General features: G+C 44.1%; 1 protein-coding gene across 2 annotated transcripts in view; it reads right to left on the bottom strand.

The window, feature by feature from the left end:
• The window catches only part of CDC42BPB (CDC42 binding protein kinase beta), a 135,642-nt gene that overhangs the window by 74,038 nt on the left and 44,406 nt on the right, over window positions 1-17,198 (bottom strand). For both annotated transcript variants that reach the window (XM_049899637.1, XM_049899638.1), the window contains exons 2-3: window positions 6,575-6,666; window positions 1,362-1,445 (exon numbers count right to left, since the gene is read on the bottom strand). In XM_049899637.1, coding sequence (XP_049755594.1) covers window positions 1,362-1,445; window positions 6,575-6,666 — 176 coding nt within the window. The remainder of the gene's footprint in view (window positions 1-1,361; window positions 1,446-6,574; window positions 6,667-17,198) is intronic.

Below are 17,198 nucleotides of genomic sequence, written 5' to 3'. Positions count from 1 at the left end.
CCAGCTGAAGACATGAGATGAGGCAGACGATGGCTGTGAGGATGGAGAAGGGGAGGCCAGCGGAGTGAATGGGGGTGGGGTGGGGCAGGGGGAAGACTCTGCGGGAACTCGGGGGCCATGGGAAGCAGAGCCTAGCCACCAGCACTCTGTGCTCAGGGGCCGGTCAGCAGTTCTAAGCAGGAGGTGGGTTAGCCCGTGCTGAGTGCATCAACAGGGAAGAGGTCAAGGTGCGGATGGGAAAGAGCACAAGCTACATGGGTTTAGGAGCACAGGCCTGAGGTGCAGGGGTCGCTGCAGAGAGAATGACCACCCAGGTGGTGGGAATCTGAGGCTGAGAGAGAGCTAGCCTAAGGCAATGGTGCCTGGAGTCATCAGCCCACGGTGGCAGCTGTCACTGGCAGAATAGGCAAGAATTCCAGGACAAAAGGGGCAAGGGCCACTTAAAACTAAATCAGAAGAAGGGGCAGGAAACAGAATGAGTGGAATGATGAGAAAGGCGAGAAGCAAAGAAGGAATTTCCCACAGTCGAGTGGCCGAGGGGCAACAAGATGAGTGAAACAGAAGGGAGGGTTGCCAGGTGGTGATGATGAGGCCCCTCCCCGAGCACACTGCTGCATCAGTCCACAGGGCAGAGCCCAGGACTGGGGCTGAGGAGACACACCGAGGCTGCAGTGGGGTTGGGCAGTCAGCTCCCAAGAGGCTTGGAAGGGCCGGGCAGGTGAAACATGAGGATTGTCACAAAAATAGATGACTATGGCTTGGCAATCTGACTCACTTTCTCTTAGTTCCGTGTCAATCCCCAGGGGCAGTGTCATGCCCTGACCCCATTCTCTTTAGCGCCCCTTGGCGCTTGGTCTCACCCCCAACCTGAGACCAGCTTCCTCTCTGGCCATCTCCAGATACCCCTTCCAGCTCTGTCTCCATCCACCCAGCCTGTGTCCTTCCTTTCTAAGAAAGATGCTGCCAGTACATCCCCTGGTTTGGTCCTCAGACCTGCTCCATCCATCGCCCTCTGTTCCTCTGCTCGGACTCCTGCCCCACTGAGCACATGTGGCCCCTCACCTTCTGCATATGGAGCAGGGCTGCAAAAATACCTAAAACTCCCACGAAGACCTTAATTTGCCTTTCAGTAAACAAAACTCTAGCCAACAGACTCCTGGGTAAGCGCTGAGCAGCGTGTCTGGGAAACGGATAAAGCAACGCTGAGAGCGGCAGCTGCCCAAGAGGGCTCCGAAAGCTGGCCCGAGAGCCTCGCGCTCTAGTTGAAGAGCGAAGGCTCATACTTGACTTCCCTCTTATTACACAAAGCCCCATTTTTACTGTGTTTTGTTTTGTTTAGGGGGTAGGCACTCCATACTGACCTCTGCTCTTTTAAGCATCTCCCACTTGTTGAGGATTTTCATGGCGTAGATTCGTTCAGTGTTCTTCATTTTGACAACAGCAACCTGGAATACGAATGCTCGTTTAACAAAATTTCGTTAACTGAACCACAGGCTAGCATGTTTTAGTGTAACTACAGTAATATCTTAGCTACCTGGGAACCTTGGAAAATGAGCTGTTAAAGGAAAGCGACGTTTTCCACCAAGTAAAGATCTGCCCTTTTAAGCATCAAACTTGACTTCAGCCCTGCTGCAATTTTAATGATATATCACTTGCTCCACTCACTGTACTCTCTACTTTGGAGTATGGCTGGCAATTTTCATCATGACAACTTTTAAGACTTCTTTAGGGGCTCTCAGACTTTCCTCCCTGGATTTAATGCCCCCCATCCTTTCTTGCTGCTTCCCTCAATGCTCACCCCTGCCTCTCACCCCCCACCCCGTGCTTACCCCTGCCTTCTCACCTCCCCCATTGTTCACCCCTGCCTCCACCCCCACCTCTGCTCTTTTGTATTTAGCATTTCTTTCATTTAATAACTTTCCTTCACAGGGCAGACAGTAGCCCTATGGCCTCTGGAGTGTAACCTTAGACAAATTAACTTCTTTTACCTCAGTTTCTACAACTGTAAAATGGAGAAAGAGCAGGACTGACCTCCTAAGATTGCTGTGAGGATCAAATGAGTCAATACATTTAATGTGCTTCCAACAGGGTTAGGTGCATAGCTGGTACTCGGTATGTGTGCCATCAGCCATGATTCTTCCTGGTACAGCTCAAATGCCACCTCTTCTACAAAGTCCTCCTGGACTTCCCAAACCCAAACCCAAACCAAACCCGTTGCTGTTGAGTCAATCCCGACTCGTGGCGTCCCAAGTCACTACCACTGCACATCCTGGTGTTTGCCCCACCCCATGGCACGTCCTGCTCTGTAAGCCCATCGTTCACTGGCCTGTGTCCCCATCACAACACTGCACACGACTCATCGGTCATTTAAGTGACTTCTGCACCTTTCTGCCACCAACGGCAGCCAACCAGCATGCCTCCTTGCACACAGCAGGCATGGACCAGAGTTTTTAAACTGAATTACTTGCCCCCTGCCATCACACTGTCAGAATGATCATGAACGCTAATGTGCACAGGGCACCTCCACGGGCCAGCATGGTGCCAGGCAGCATGTGTGCGTCCTCTCATTACTTCTCCAACAACCCTAAGAAGACATGTATCTTCAACACCCACACTTTACAGGTGCCGACTCTGAGGCTCAGAGGGGCTAAAGAACATGCCCGAGAAGTGGCAGACTCAAACCACCCTCTCACTCTTGGGTGCTTAATTTTAAAGACTACATTATAATGGCAGTCATAAGTAGTGACCATCTTCCTTGGTCCTAGCGATGGGGGTGACCACAATGAACACATCCTGACAGACCTCAGAGCCTCCTGGGGGGTCTGAGACAACGGCCTCACACTAGCCAGCTCCTAGGCAGCCTCATCCTGTGCCTGCCCTGCTGGCTGGAGCCGTCCCCTGGTCACCTCCCTGTTGCCACCTCTCGTCACACCTAGGTGGCTGTTCATTAGCTACAGCCTTAGAAACCGATGACCAAGCTCGCTAGCATCCTGACCAGAGTAAGAACAAGGAGTGCCTGGATAAAGACCAGTGCGCTCTCCCACATGTAGAAGAGTAAGAACTCTGGTGCCCACTCTTTGTTATCGCTATTTTCTCCCATTTAGAGACAGCAGCCTTGTCTTCCTGGGAATTAGCTCTAATCCAGACAGGCGGCCACATCGGAGGAGCATCCTGGACTGGGGCTGTCCCAAAGATGCCGAGGACAGGAAGACAGTGATTCCAAGAAAAAGGACAATACCTAAATATTCTACACTTTGTTTAAACAATAACCTAGAACTCTTCCTCTGACTCTAGGGGCTGCTTGCATACAGTTGTGCATATAGATCAAGCTCCACAAATTCTTTCAGGGGATGGGGCTCTCAAGCAGACTATACTCAGGGTTGGAGCAGGTTAAGTGCTCCCGTCTGAACACATAACTAAGCTATACTGCCAGCGCAAGCTCCTCTCCTCCCTGGCTGGTCATTAATATAATTCAACAAGAACCATTTGTGAAAAAATCCTGGTCCCACCATTTGGTAAAGAGCAGCGTCCTGACTTCTGTGGTTCACTCAGTGTTTTTCTGGCAGAGAAGCTGCAATTGGGCACATTTGACGTACATGATCCTGAGAACAGCCCAGAGAGGTAATGGCATGGTGGCAGTACTGCATGCAGGTCCAAAGCTCTAGCTGACAGCAGGTGAGGGTTTGGTGAGTGTGAGGCGGCGCTCCGCCCAGTGCAGGGGTGAGTGGCAAGGAGGCCTGATTGCGGGCAAAGCTGGGGCGCACAGCCCAGGCCATGGGGTGACAGGAGTGTCCTGGTGGATGGAGGTTAACTCTGAGGGAAGGTCCAGGATAGGGGACTACAAAGAAGATCTAAGGGCGGAGGGGGGAATGAAGGTAAAGAATGCAAAGGAGCAAAGGCCTGGGCTGGGAGGACGTGCTGACCTTAATCTGGAAGGACCTGGAGAGGTGAACCATGTTATTTTCTTTGAGACTCATAAAGCTGAGTTTCACGTTAAGTTCTCTGGCAAAGAAGAACACTAAAAACAGCCATAAATTATTTGGCAAAACAATTTTCCCCCTTATTCTTTCATTTTCCCTTTTTACAGTCATCTCTTCCACTCGCTCTTCCCCCCCTTCCCTTCAATCAACCTTCTAATATCTTTGGGTGTGCCGACACAGGTGTGTCTGGCCTGGGTGGTCTCTACTCCCAGCACCTGGCCCAGCACCTGACGCAGCTCCTGGTATACAAAAGCCATTGCTAAGCATGTACACTGGACTGACTCTGGTGTGGACTTTCAAAGACTTTATCTTTCTTCTTTCTAAAGAAATAAACTGAACAACAACAAAAATTATACTTTACATCATCAAGTAACCTACCTACAGCTTAGAGATTTCTTTCTGTGTGAAACTTTTTTCCTGTGGTTCCTTTAACTAAACAGCTCCTGGCTGATACAATCAGAAGAGCAGCAGCTTGGCCTGGGAAGGACCCAAAGGGGAGGGGCATTTGGAGATGGTCAGGAAGGAACTTTGTAGAGTGACAGGAATACTCTACAACCATTGGGGTGCTGGTCACACAGGTAGAGACATTTGTCAAAACTCATCACACTGTACAATTAGATCTGGCTGTACGTTTTACGTATACCTCTGTATCTCAGAATAAAAAAAAAAATAAAGTTTCCTGTTCCATCCCAGCTCACAGCAACCTGAGCTTGGTCAAGGCAGTCTAGATCTGAGGCTGTCCTGTGGTAACACCAGAAATCCTGCCAGCCTGGAATGGGGCTCTGCAGGAGCTGCCATCCAAGAGGCCAAGGCAGCCACCAAGCCAGCACCTCCATGATGCCAGTGCAACACCTGGAAACAGGGTGCTCTTCTCCCTCTACCCTTGGGGAGACTGACAAGAAAGTTCTGAAAGGGTGGGTGGAGGACGGTGGGCATGAAGACAGGGTTGAAGCAGGGGGAGCAAGGGAAGAAGCCAAGTGGCACAGGGACCTTCAAAGGACTCAGAATGAAGGTCTGGCCAGAGACCAAAGCCGTTTCCAGGGAAGAAATGAGGCTCAATGTACAACTGCCCCCATGCTTGGTGGCTCAGTGAGCTCTCCGCCAGACTGCTTTTAGGATTTTCAGAGAAGTGTTTTCTTTTTTATGTATTCTCCTAAAGCCCTGCAGATAAAGTAGTGTGTCAGCAGGTGTCTCAGCAGAAGGTTTTGAGATGTTCTTCTGAGACAGACAGTGGGCCTTGTTTCAACTCAGGAGTCATATACTGAGATACTTCAGAGCAAAGAAGAGCTCGTTAAATGACTGTTTTGCTTCCCATCACGTCTGTACAATATCAAACGTATGGCCTGCACTTTACGTTTTTATGGCACTTTATAGTAACGCCCAGTAAGTTCACTGTCAAGCAGAGCCAAGACATATACAGCTACAATATCCCATACAGCTTTCTGTTGACACATCTTCAGTAACCAAGGTGCACAGCTCTCCAGCCTGAGAGAGCCAAAGGTTAAATATAAGTATTCGTACACTTCAAGTTTAAGAACTAAAGCCCTTAATGTGACTAACTGTGAAACCCCTGAGTCTGCTGCTGGATACGAGGGAACATGAGCTTCTCCTTGGCCTCCAGGGGCAAGTACTGGGAGTGGGGCCCCCAAAGGACTGCATCCATCTGCGTCCACCCACTCCACAGCCTCCCAGGTGCATCTTCCTAACCCAGTGCAGGGCTGCACCACTCACCACCCCCTTCTCAAAAACAAAACGCACCCAGTTACTGTATGGAAACTGCTTGCATCATTCTAGAATAGGGCCCTTTCATGAGGCACCTGAATGAACGTCCTCCGCCTAAATTCTGTTATCATCTGCCCTCTCCCTCGATGCCAAAGAAGCCTGACTTGCAAACAGTATGGAGTACTGACGTTTGGCAAGCTACATGTGGTCAAAGTGGCTGTTGCTTTACCCTCCTTGCGTGTTTCAGGAAATGACTGCCAAGAAAATTTTCAATTAACAAATGTACTTTTGTACATTTAAGGTCTGTAAGAAACGCTTTTTGGTCGAAACCATAACTCAGGGTAATTCACCTGTCACAAACTTTTCTTGTTATTTTTCTCTTCCTGATTCTTTCATATTTTGTCCACCAAGAACACTCTAGCTGGTATCAATAATTGCTTTATCCCAAAGTCAGTTTATAGGAACCTAAAACATGGACTGCCAGAAGAATGAACAAAGCTGTCTCGGAAGAAGCACAGCCAGAATGCTCCTTGGAAGGGAGGATGGTGAGACTTCCTCTCATGTACTTTGGACATGTTATCAGGACATGTTATGTCCCTGGAGGAGGACACCCTGCTTGGTAAAGTAGAGGTCTGCAAAAAGGAGGAAAACCCTCGATGAGATGGACTGACACAGAGGCTACAACAATGGGTTCAAACATACCAACAACTGTGAGGATGGCGCAGAACCAGGCAGTGTTCTGTTCTGTTGTACACAGGGTCACTAGAGTTGGCACCGACTCGAAAACACCTAACAGCCACCACCACCACCAAATGGGAGGTGCTGCTACTTTGGCAATCTAGCTAAAATGAACACAGTGAAGTTTTTCTTACCTCCCCAAAAGCACCTCTTCCAATCACCTTAATTATTTCAAAGTCTTCTCGATGCAGCTGCATCTCCTTCACCAGGTGCGTGAATGGTTTAGCTACAAAGGAAAAAGTAAAGGTAACGATTTAGTCCAGTATGTTGGTCCTCTAGAAAAATTTAATCCACTGGGCCATGCCACTGAGTTCAACTTCAGTATTTAAGTGTTTACGGGGATGTCTGTCATTAGCAACTGAACTTCAGTATCTGTTATAGCAAATACTGTTACAACAAAGATCTCCCTGTAAAAGAATTTGTGGCCCAAGGCGTGCTTATTGATAAAGTAATTGCTAGGTGCCTTCCTGTAACTATTGTGATAGGTGAGTGTACGCTGAGCTCCACCCATCTGCAGCATGGAGCCACGACCGGACCTGAAACATTCTCCAAGACAATGACATTCTCAAAAGCGCTGGTGTTACCCCCGGGACATCGGAACCATCCTCCTTGAGCCACACAGGGCTCAACGGTGACCACGGTCAGGGGCTAGCACTTCACACTTCTGCTCACACAGTCCTGCATGGGTGTTCTGAGATTAATGCTATTATCATCCACATTTTACAGATAAGAAAACGGAGCCAAGTTTCTGTGCAGCAGTAGGGGATTTCTTCCCAGGAGCGTACAGTGAGTGGCAGGGCCTACACTCCACCCCGCAGGACCTGGCACTCACTTTGTGACTGGACAGCCTGCCCACAGACAAGCACCCCGTAGTCAACAAACTCTCCCACGTGAGTTGTTATTCTCACCCCCAGCCTCTAGCCCATATGTTTTATGCTAATTTTATTTGTTCCTCCTGGATCTTCTTCAAATCCTCCTTTACTTGTAATATGTGAGGGTTTGGCTTAGTTTCTCCAAATGCAATCATAATTTACATGTCCATTCTCACATACAATTTTTCTTCATTAAAGAGGGCTAATCATTTAACCCTTTGGTGACCTGTGGACATATGGTGGTATCTCAACCACTTTTTATGCCTCTGGAGTTCTTTGGGATTATACTTTTTCCGCTGAAAGCTGAAAGTATTTGCTACCCTTCAGTGGGAACCTGCGTAATGGTGAAAGGTGAAAGAAATGTTAGTTGAACCAAAAATACCTCGAGTATGGTGCCTGTAAGTAAGGTAATACAACCAGGAAGTGTGGCTGGGTGAAAATTTTGCCTCTTTTGGCTTTTGTACCCCTAGATCAGCCTCGTTAAGAGTATTTATGGTTTCCTGTGCGATAGTTAGGGAGCCCTGGTGGGCTTGGTTTTAGTTTTTTTGTGTCATATTTGGAAAACCATAGGTTCTCCATACAACCTAACGGAAGGCATCTGCCACATTTTTAGCAAATAAGGTTCACTGGGGCAGTCACCCATCAATCAGAAGGCTTGAGAATGCAAATGGTAACCATGTAGTCTCAGATAATATTTCTCAAAATCCGTATTACCAACCAAAAATTTAAACACACCCCATGACTCCGTATATTTCCATTAATGAAAACACACAGTATCAAAAAAAATTCAAAGCAGAAAATAATAGGGTCACCAAAGGGTTATTAAACTAACTGACTCTACACTACCCCCATAATTTTGCCTCCCATGAATTGCTAATAAAAGAGAGGAGCAGGTAGGGATAAAAGTAACTTACTTCCGGAGTTACTATCACATGCAGGTTTGACCTGCTTTAAAGCCTGAATATTCCATTAAAACCTTAAGAACATACTGAATATTTTAATCAAAGATTCCATAGAATTCTGACTAAAAGGGGAAAAAATATAAAACAGAATTTCAAATTCTCATAGAATTCAGACTTTCTGGAGTCATGGAGGTTGGATAAACCTCTAAAACTATTGCCCTGAGATGATCTTTAAACCTTAAACCAAAAATATCCCTGAAGTCTCAAAACCATAATTTAGCTTAACTAGTAACGAATGTCTACCTTGACAACATTTGCCCAAAAGCAATGTTCAGAAGGCAGAAAGGGGCAGGAAAGATGGATGAATAGAAATGGGGAACCCAGGGAGAAGGGGGTAGAATGCTGTCACACTGAATGGCAAACTAATTTCCTCTGTAAACTCTGACCCAAACCACAATAAAATATTTAAAAGAGAATGTTGGCCTTGAGCATTATGCTCTTCTAAGAACCATCTACATGGGAGCAAACTGACAACAGTAACTTGAAAGATGAGATAGGAACCTTAGGGGACATAGAGTTTACACAAACGGGAGAGGAACAATTTGGAAAAGGAGGGTGAGAATGGTTGCACAGCTCAAGGGAAGTAATCAACATCACCGAACTGTACATGCAGAAACTGTCGATACGGTGTGTGTTCTGCTGTGAATATTCTTGACAAGAAAATAAAAAGTTAAAAAAGACCCTCAAGAACACAGCACAGGGTGAGCACAGACTGCACAAACATCTGGGCCTGACTCTGAATCCTGACTGCCACAGAAGCCACTGTGAGCCTCGGTGTTCTCATCTGTAAGACAGTAATATCCCTCTGTCCAGGATGCTGTGACGAACGGGATACAAAGCACTTACGCAAGTCCCTGCACTCAGCAAAGGCAGGTCATCGTGGACAAATGACGCTCAAGCGCAGGGGCAGGTACGAAAGGTTAACAGGGAGATTCCAGTGGTGACAGAATTGTGCACTACCTGGTAGCTGTGTCACCTTAGAAAAGTCACTTGAATTTTCCCATCCATAGATAATAAAGTACTAAGCTGCCACTGGAGCCCTGGTGGCGCGGTTCAGCTGTAACCAAAAGGTCAGCAGCTCGAGCGCACCCAGCCGCTCCATGGCAGAAAGACCTGGTGACGCTGCTGTGTAAGATTACAGCCTTGGAAACCCTGTGGGGCAGTTCTACTCTGTCCTATAGGGTCACTACGAGTTGGAACTGACTTGACGGCACACAACAACAAACAACATGCAGCCATTAAAAACGACAGTTTAGCTCTATACTCAGTGATGTGGAAAGATGTCCAAAACATTCTCGTTAGGGACTAGAGTGTGATCCAACTTACAGAAAGCCGCATGGGTATGGCGTAGGCAGAGACATGTCTGCAAGGTGGTCAGGACAGCACCAGCAGAGACTGGGGTTCACTACTGTCTTTTTGATGTTTTTACATTTTGTTGATTTTTTTTTTTTAACAATTAATGGAAAATTAAAAAAAACAACAAGCAACTTTTCAAAAATGCAAGGAAGTAGGAATGAAAAAGGCCTGTCCTGAGCACAATAAATAAAAAATACTAGGTGGAAAAACAAAGAGCTAACGACAGGCAACAGTGCTAGTAAGAGACCAAATCACAGCAGGTTGGACATAAATTTTAAGTAAAAGGAGGGGAGCACAAAAGGACAAGTATTTTATGATTCTACTTGCATGAGGTATCAGAATAGCAAATGCACAGAGACCAAAGCTGATCAGCGGTTACCAGCGGCTAGGGGCAGGAGGGAACGGGAGCTATTGCTGAAGGGCTGCTGAGTTTGTCTGGGGTGATGGAGATCTTTTGGAAATGGCTAGTGATGATGGTAGCACAACATGGTATAATTAATGTCACTGAAATGTACATTTAAAAATGGTTAAAATAGTAAACTTTTTGTTATACATGTTTTACTACAAAAAAATTAAAAAGGTGTGGGGGGGTGGTTAGATTCTCCTCACAGCCATTGCAGGGAGACAACAGATTTTCCTAAATCTCCCCTCATGGCATGAGAAGTTTAAAACCAAACAACCAAGCAAAACAACTTGAAGACTTGACCACATCAAGTGCTTCAAAATGCTGTTGAGTAGAAACTAGTTAGAAACAGAGAAGAAACCACTGAAAAACACACTGGGAAGATGCTGACCTCTGAGCCATAAGGAATCACCATCATACACAACTGGCCAACAGAGGCAGCGAGTAGGCCGAGGCTGGCACCAGAGCTGGAACCCTCGGACCCTGGCTTGTCCACCTGTAAGATGGAGGACTCCAACACTGACCTGGGGGTGGAAGATAATACAGGTGTGGTCTCAAAAAACATAGGTGGTGGGACTCTTTGTCATTTTTATTTAATAGTAAATAAATTTTAAAAGAATTTTTATAAATCATATACACGGTGTGACGAATCATCTATACCAGGGGTCCAAAGCCAGCTAAAGAAAAGGACCCTCGCTTCCTGTGAAGGCACCCCTCATGCCCTGTCCCAAGACCCCTCCTCTCCCCCTCTACTTCAAAGCAACTGTGATTCAGGCTTTATCACTCCCTTTTCTTACACTGTAACACTCACATCCCTAAGCAATATACTTAGTTTTACATGTTTCTGAATTCTAAACACACAGAATCACGTGGAATGTGTTCTGCCCCTTACTTTTCTCATACCACATTCTGTAACCAAGACTCATCCAGGATGCTGCTGACACACACGACACAGCTGGGTGGTACTCCAGGACTGAACTTGCCACACCTGTCTGTCCAGTCTGCTGGTGGACATCCAAGTTGTCTCCAGTTCTTATGTGCTGAGAATATTCTTATGCGTGTCTTTGGCTTCACACGTGCAAGAGTTTCTATAGGGTTTATATCAAGGAGTAGAACTGCTGGGTAATACCAAACTGATCTCTAAAGTGGATGTGCCAATCTGACACTCCAACCAGCAGCAGGTAAGCAGGTGTTCGCATTCCTTTAACGATTTTTCTATACTCTGTAATTACTGCTAGTTGGATGAGTGTGAAATTATGTCATTATGGTTTCAATTTTATTTCCTTATTACAATGAGGTTACACATTTACCTACTGGGTTATCTCTTTCTTACTGTTTGATGGTTCTTTATATGTCCTGATAGTCACCTATGTCAGACAGTTGTATATGCTACATATATTTTCCTCCTGATTTATGGTTTGTCACCCTCTCAGCAGTATCTTTTGATGAAAGTTTCTCAAATTGAATGTAGTTGGATATACTGATCATTTTGTATGTGGTTTACATTTTTTGTGTCATGTTTAAGGAGCCTCCTTCCTTCCATGAGGGTAACTAAAGTGACTGTCTTCCAGAACTGCTACAGTTTGCCTTTCACGTTTAGCCCTTCCTGCAGCTGGAAATGACTCTGCATTTGCAGCAGTGGCCTGATGTCTGCTTGCCACGTGGGCACCGTTCTCCCAGGACCACACACAGAAACGTCCACCCTTTACCCACTGACGGTCAATGCTGGCTCTGTCAACTGTGACACTCCTGTGTTCATGGGGGCCTGCTTCCGACTCTCTGCTGTCTAAGCTATCGTGCTCTGTCACAATGTTCCTATCTGGTAAGGCAAGTCCCTTCACCTCTTTTGTTTTCATTCTTCAGAAGTGTCTTGACTATTCCACCTAAATTTTAAAATCAGCTTGTTCAACTACAACGATCACAACAAACGGTTGAGTGAGAGATTAAACTGACTCCAAGGATCATTTTTGAGAGCTTTCCTATCTGTGACAAGAAGTCTTCCAATCCATTTGATTATAGCACTTCTTGCTCAATTTCTTTCCCTCTCTTTAAACTCTTCAAATAGCCTTTTTTTTTTTTTAATTAAGATCTTGCAAATCTTAGTAGATCTATTTGTAAGTGTTTATTTAGGTATTTCTTTATTTTTTTACTTCTTGCTGCAGTATAAAAACACAAGCGATTTCATATCTGGCAACTCCACTAAACTGACTTTAATAAGTCATCAACACATTCTTTTGGGTTTTCTGTTCAGACAAATAATCTGCAAACAGACAATCTGTCTCTTCCTTTCTAATCTTTTTTATCTCTTCCTTAATATCCCTGCCTTAGTGAGTGAGTGAGGGCCACTAAGGGCACAGCAAGCAGAAGTGGTGATCAGGCACTCTCGTCTTGTTTTACGTATTAAAGGGAATACTTTCACTGTTGCATCATTTATTATGTTCAGTGCAGGATTTTTGCTGTTGTTAAATAGTTATCAAGTTAAGGCAGCTCCCCTTAGTTTTACTTTATTTTGTTAATTCAGGAGCCCTGGTGGCACAATGGTTAAGAGCTTGGCTGTTCACCAAACGGTTGGCAGTTTGAACCCACCAGCAGCTCCATGGGAAAAAAGACCTGGCCATCTGCTCCTTGAAAGATTTTGGCCTAATAAACCTTATGGGGCAGCGCTACTCTGTCCTGTAGGGTCGCTGAGTCAGAATCTACTCAGCGGCACCTAGCAACATTTTGTTAATCAATCTAATTCGGTAACGTCTTAGGCTGGGTTCTCTAGAGAAGCAAAACCAGTTAAGTGTATATGGCTTATGTGATTGTAGAGGCTGGAACGTCCCAAATTCGTGGTTTAGGATAGAGGCTTCTCCTGATTCACACAGCCGCAGTGGCTGGCAAACCCAAGATCAGCAGGTCAGAAAGCACGGCTCCACTCACACGCCGTGAAGATCTAAGAATCCCATGATTGGCAGATAAGCTGATAGCTCACGTCCCAAGAATCGGAGGTTAGACCAACAGAAGGCAGCCGCAGAATCCAGAGTGAGCAAAAAGCCAGAACGTCTGCTTATATTCAGATGAGGCCACACCCTCAAGGAAACTCCTCTTCAAGTGGTTGGTTACTCACAGCAGATCCCATCAAGGGGCTGATCACATATTAACACTGAGAAATATGGCCCAGCCAAGCTGACAATCTTAACTATCACGGTAATAGTTTTATAAATGGATACTGGATTTTAGCAATGATTTTTTCTGTATTCATTGGGATGACATGGCTTTCTTCTTAAACTAATAAATTCCTCGATTTATTTTCTAAAGTAAGCCAACCTTGCATTCTTCTGAATGCAATTTTGTCTGGTAGCTTTTTCACATGTTATTGGATTAAGTTTGCTAATATTTTATTTACAACTTTGAAATTATGTTCATGAGTAAGAACAGCCTGCAATTTTCTCATATCTCCTTATTAGGTTTTAGTATCATGATTAAGCCAGGCTCATAAATGAGATAGGGTGTGCTCCCACTTCTTCTGTGCTCTGGAAAACTTTGGGTAAGATGGGAATGATTTATTCCTTGCATGTCTGGAAGAACCTGCTGGTAAAACCATCTGAGCCATAATTGCCTTTGTAAGTAAACTTTTAACTACTGATTCAATTTCTTTAATAAATATACAACTAGCATTTTATTTCTTCTTGAGTTAACTGTAGAAGTCATACATTACAGGAATTTGTACATATCGCCTACATTTGACAAGTTTATCAGCATAAAGTTGCTCATGGTATCCTCAGTATTTTTGACAACTGCGCCCTCTTTAATTCCTAACGTTGTTTATTTGTCCCATCTTTATTTTTTTCCTTGATCAATCTTGTCAAGACGTCAATCTTGTCATCGATCATTTTAAAAATCTTTGAAATAAATCACTTTGGTTTTGTTAATTTTCTCTATTGTATGACTGTTTTCTATTTTCTTAGACTTTGCTCTCATCTTTAAATTTCCTCCCTTCTACTTTATTTAGCTTTCTGTTGTACTTTTGTAAACTTCATAAATTAGATCCTTAGGTTATTTTAAGTCTTCTTTTCTAATATAAACATTTAAATCTATAAATTTGTCTCCAAGAACTTCTTTAGCTACATTCTACTTTTTTGATATATTACTGCTCATTTGGAACACTGGTGGCACAGTGGGTAAAGAACTCACCTGCTAACCAAAAGGCCAGCAGTTCAAATCCACCAGCCACTCTGTGGAAGAAAGATGTGGAAGTCTGTTTCTGTAAAGATTACAGCCTCGGAAACCCTATGGGGCACTTCTCTCTGCCCTATAGGGTTGCTATGAATCGAAACAGACTGGTCAGCAACAGGTTTAATGCTGTGTGTAAAGTAACTTGACTAACCTATATGCTTTACTGGGAAAATATTTTGATTAAGCCACATAATGATAGTTAGAAAACTGAAGACGGTGAAAGTGTAAAGTCACCCTTTTACTTCATCTTTCCCTAATATGAACATGCTGTCAAGACCCTCTGACTCTTGGGTTCTCATACCCAAAACAACTGAGAGGGAGAAGGCAGTGCCAAACCTATGAAAATCTTATCCTCGGGCCATGTGCGTCACTGGGTTAGGACAGCGCAGTCTGAACCAGTAGTCTCAAATCTTTGCCACTGATAAAACTAATAAGTTACCGTTAGTAGGAATCAACTTGACATTTTTTGATTGCTCAGTTGAAATTTTGTCTCATTTTCAATATGATTCTATCTTTAAGTTACAGAAGTATGTTTAATTTCAAAATGCATGAGCCTTTTCTAGTTATCGTTGTTACTGATTGCTAATTTAATGGTAATGTGCTCAAAGAATATGATCTATATGACACAAATCCTTTGAAATTTGTGAAACCAGCTTTATGACTACGCGTGTGGTTATTTTTTGTAAATGTTCGATGTGCATTTGAAAAAGAGCAGATATTCTACAAGTGTTGAGGTATGTGTTTGTGTATTTATGTTTTACAGTGAACCTGTCAATTCAAATCTATACCCTGACTGATTTTTTTGTCTGCTTGAAAGGTATGTTAAACTTTTCCATTACAATTATAAATTTGCACATTTTTCCTTGAATTTATTTTTTGCTTTAATATATATTAGTATATGCAGAAATAAAATTGAGTTCTGTACATTATTTTTGACCCCTGTAACCTTGCTAAATTCACTTATTAGTTCTAGTAGTTTTTTGGGGTAGATTCCTTAGGCTTTTCTCTGTAAAAATCATGTCTGCAGAACCCCATAACATTGCTAAATTCACCTATTTGTTCTAGTAGGTTTTCTTGTTCTTGTTTTTTTATTTCTTTGCATTTTCTATGTAAAAACCATGTTGTCTATAAATAAAGGCAGTTTCAGCTCTTCCTTTCCAATCCTTATGCCTTTTCTTTTTCTTGCTTTGTTGGACTGGCTAGAACCTCCAATGACTAGAAGCGATGAAACCATTCCTGATTGAAGGGGGAAGGAATTCAGGAGTTCAACATTAAGTACGATGTTTGCTGTAAGTTTTTCATAAATGTCCTTTATTAGAGTGAGGAAGTTTCCTTTTTTTCCTAGTGAGATTTTTTTTTTAAATCATAAATGGATATTGAGTTTTCTCAAACACTTTTCCTACATCTACTGAAATAATCATATGATTTTTTCTCCTTTATTCTGTTAATATGGTGAATTAAATTATTGATTTCCTAATGTTGGACTAATCCTGCATTCCCGGGATAAGCCCGGCTTGGCCATTGTGCATTATGCTTTTTACACGTAGCTGGATTTAATTTACTAATATTTTGTTGCATCTATGTTCAGGAGTGATAATGATCTGTAATCTTAATGGCCGTATCAGGTTTAAGTATCAAAGAATGGCTTCACAACTATACAGGTCAGGGTAGAGTCAGGAGACAAAAGCCACACCAGTTATCTGAACACAGAAAATTTAATATAAGGAACTGTTAAGTAGGTAACTAAAACAGCAAAAGGGAGCGCTAACTTACCATGGAGAGAGCACATACAAGAAGCAAGTGGTATTACTAACACTTAGAGTCCTGGGGGAAGGGCTTGTAAGGCTGGACCTCAGACCTCTGAGGATAGGGTGCTATGACTGGTAGTGTATCTAAGGTGGGCCCTATGGCCTGGGCCCCAGGTATCTGAGGAGGGGGCGCAAGCCAGCTGATGCTGGGGGCTTGGAGGAGAGAACACTGAAGTTGGTTCTGCAAGTGTTGGGAATATGCCAAATGAACTCAGCTGCTCGCCACTAGAAGGAACTTTTGCTACTAGGATGGAGAAGAGTTGACATGGTGACATCAAAGTAACAGAAGCAGGTGGGAAGGCACCTTGTCCCTCCTCCAGCTGTGCAGGCTTCCTCTAGTGCCCCTCCTTGGCTGGCAAAGTAGAAACCCAGAAGCCCAGACCCAGGAGAAGGAACTGACAAAGTATAGATATAGAAGGGTGGGTTTGGGGCAGAGAAACAACAGCTTAGTAACTCACACATCTATCCTGGAGTGGGCAAAGATATTTTTCACGGGACGTAAAAGCATTAACTGCAAAATGAGGTGATAAATGGTATCAAGATCCCATTAAAAACATGAAAGGACTGAGGCTGCCATGTACAACCAAACACCTCATAGGATTTGGTTCTTTTCTTTGGAAGTTTAGGGTCATAATTTCATGGAACATCCCAGTTAACTGGTCTAATACCCTGTTTAGTACTTCTGTTCTACCTCCTAGTTTGCTGCATAGTGCCTGGAGTCTTACAAGCTTGCAAGCGGCCATCCAAGGTACAACTGGTCTCTATTTGCCTGGAGCAACAGAGGAAGACAGAGAGTCAGGAACAGGGAAGAATGTAATGTGCAGCTAACTGCCTCCAAGAACAACTGCATCCTTTGCCATGAGACCAGAAGAGCTGGATGGTGCTCGGCCAGCACTACCGAATATTCTGATCAAGGGTTCTATAAAAGAATCCTGATCAAAAGAGGGAGAGCGTAGAACAGAATTTCAAATTCTTATGGAATCCAGACTTTCTGGAGCATGGAGGCTCGAAGAACCTCTGAACCTAATGCCCTGAGATAAACTTGAAACTTAAACCTGTATGATCTCACTTATATGAAATAAGCAAATACATAGAAACCAAAGACTTAACTGTTACCAGGGTTGGGAGGAAGGAAGAAA

The sequence above is a fragment of the Elephas maximus genome, chromosome 10, assembly GCF_024166365.1.
Source record: "Elephas maximus indicus isolate mEleMax1 chromosome 10, mEleMax1 primary haplotype, whole genome shotgun sequence".
Lineage (NCBI taxonomy): Eukaryota > Metazoa > Chordata > Mammalia > Proboscidea > Elephantidae > Elephas > Elephas maximus.
Note: the sequence above shows the minus strand (reverse complement) of the source record. Positions and strands in the feature narration are given on the sequence as shown.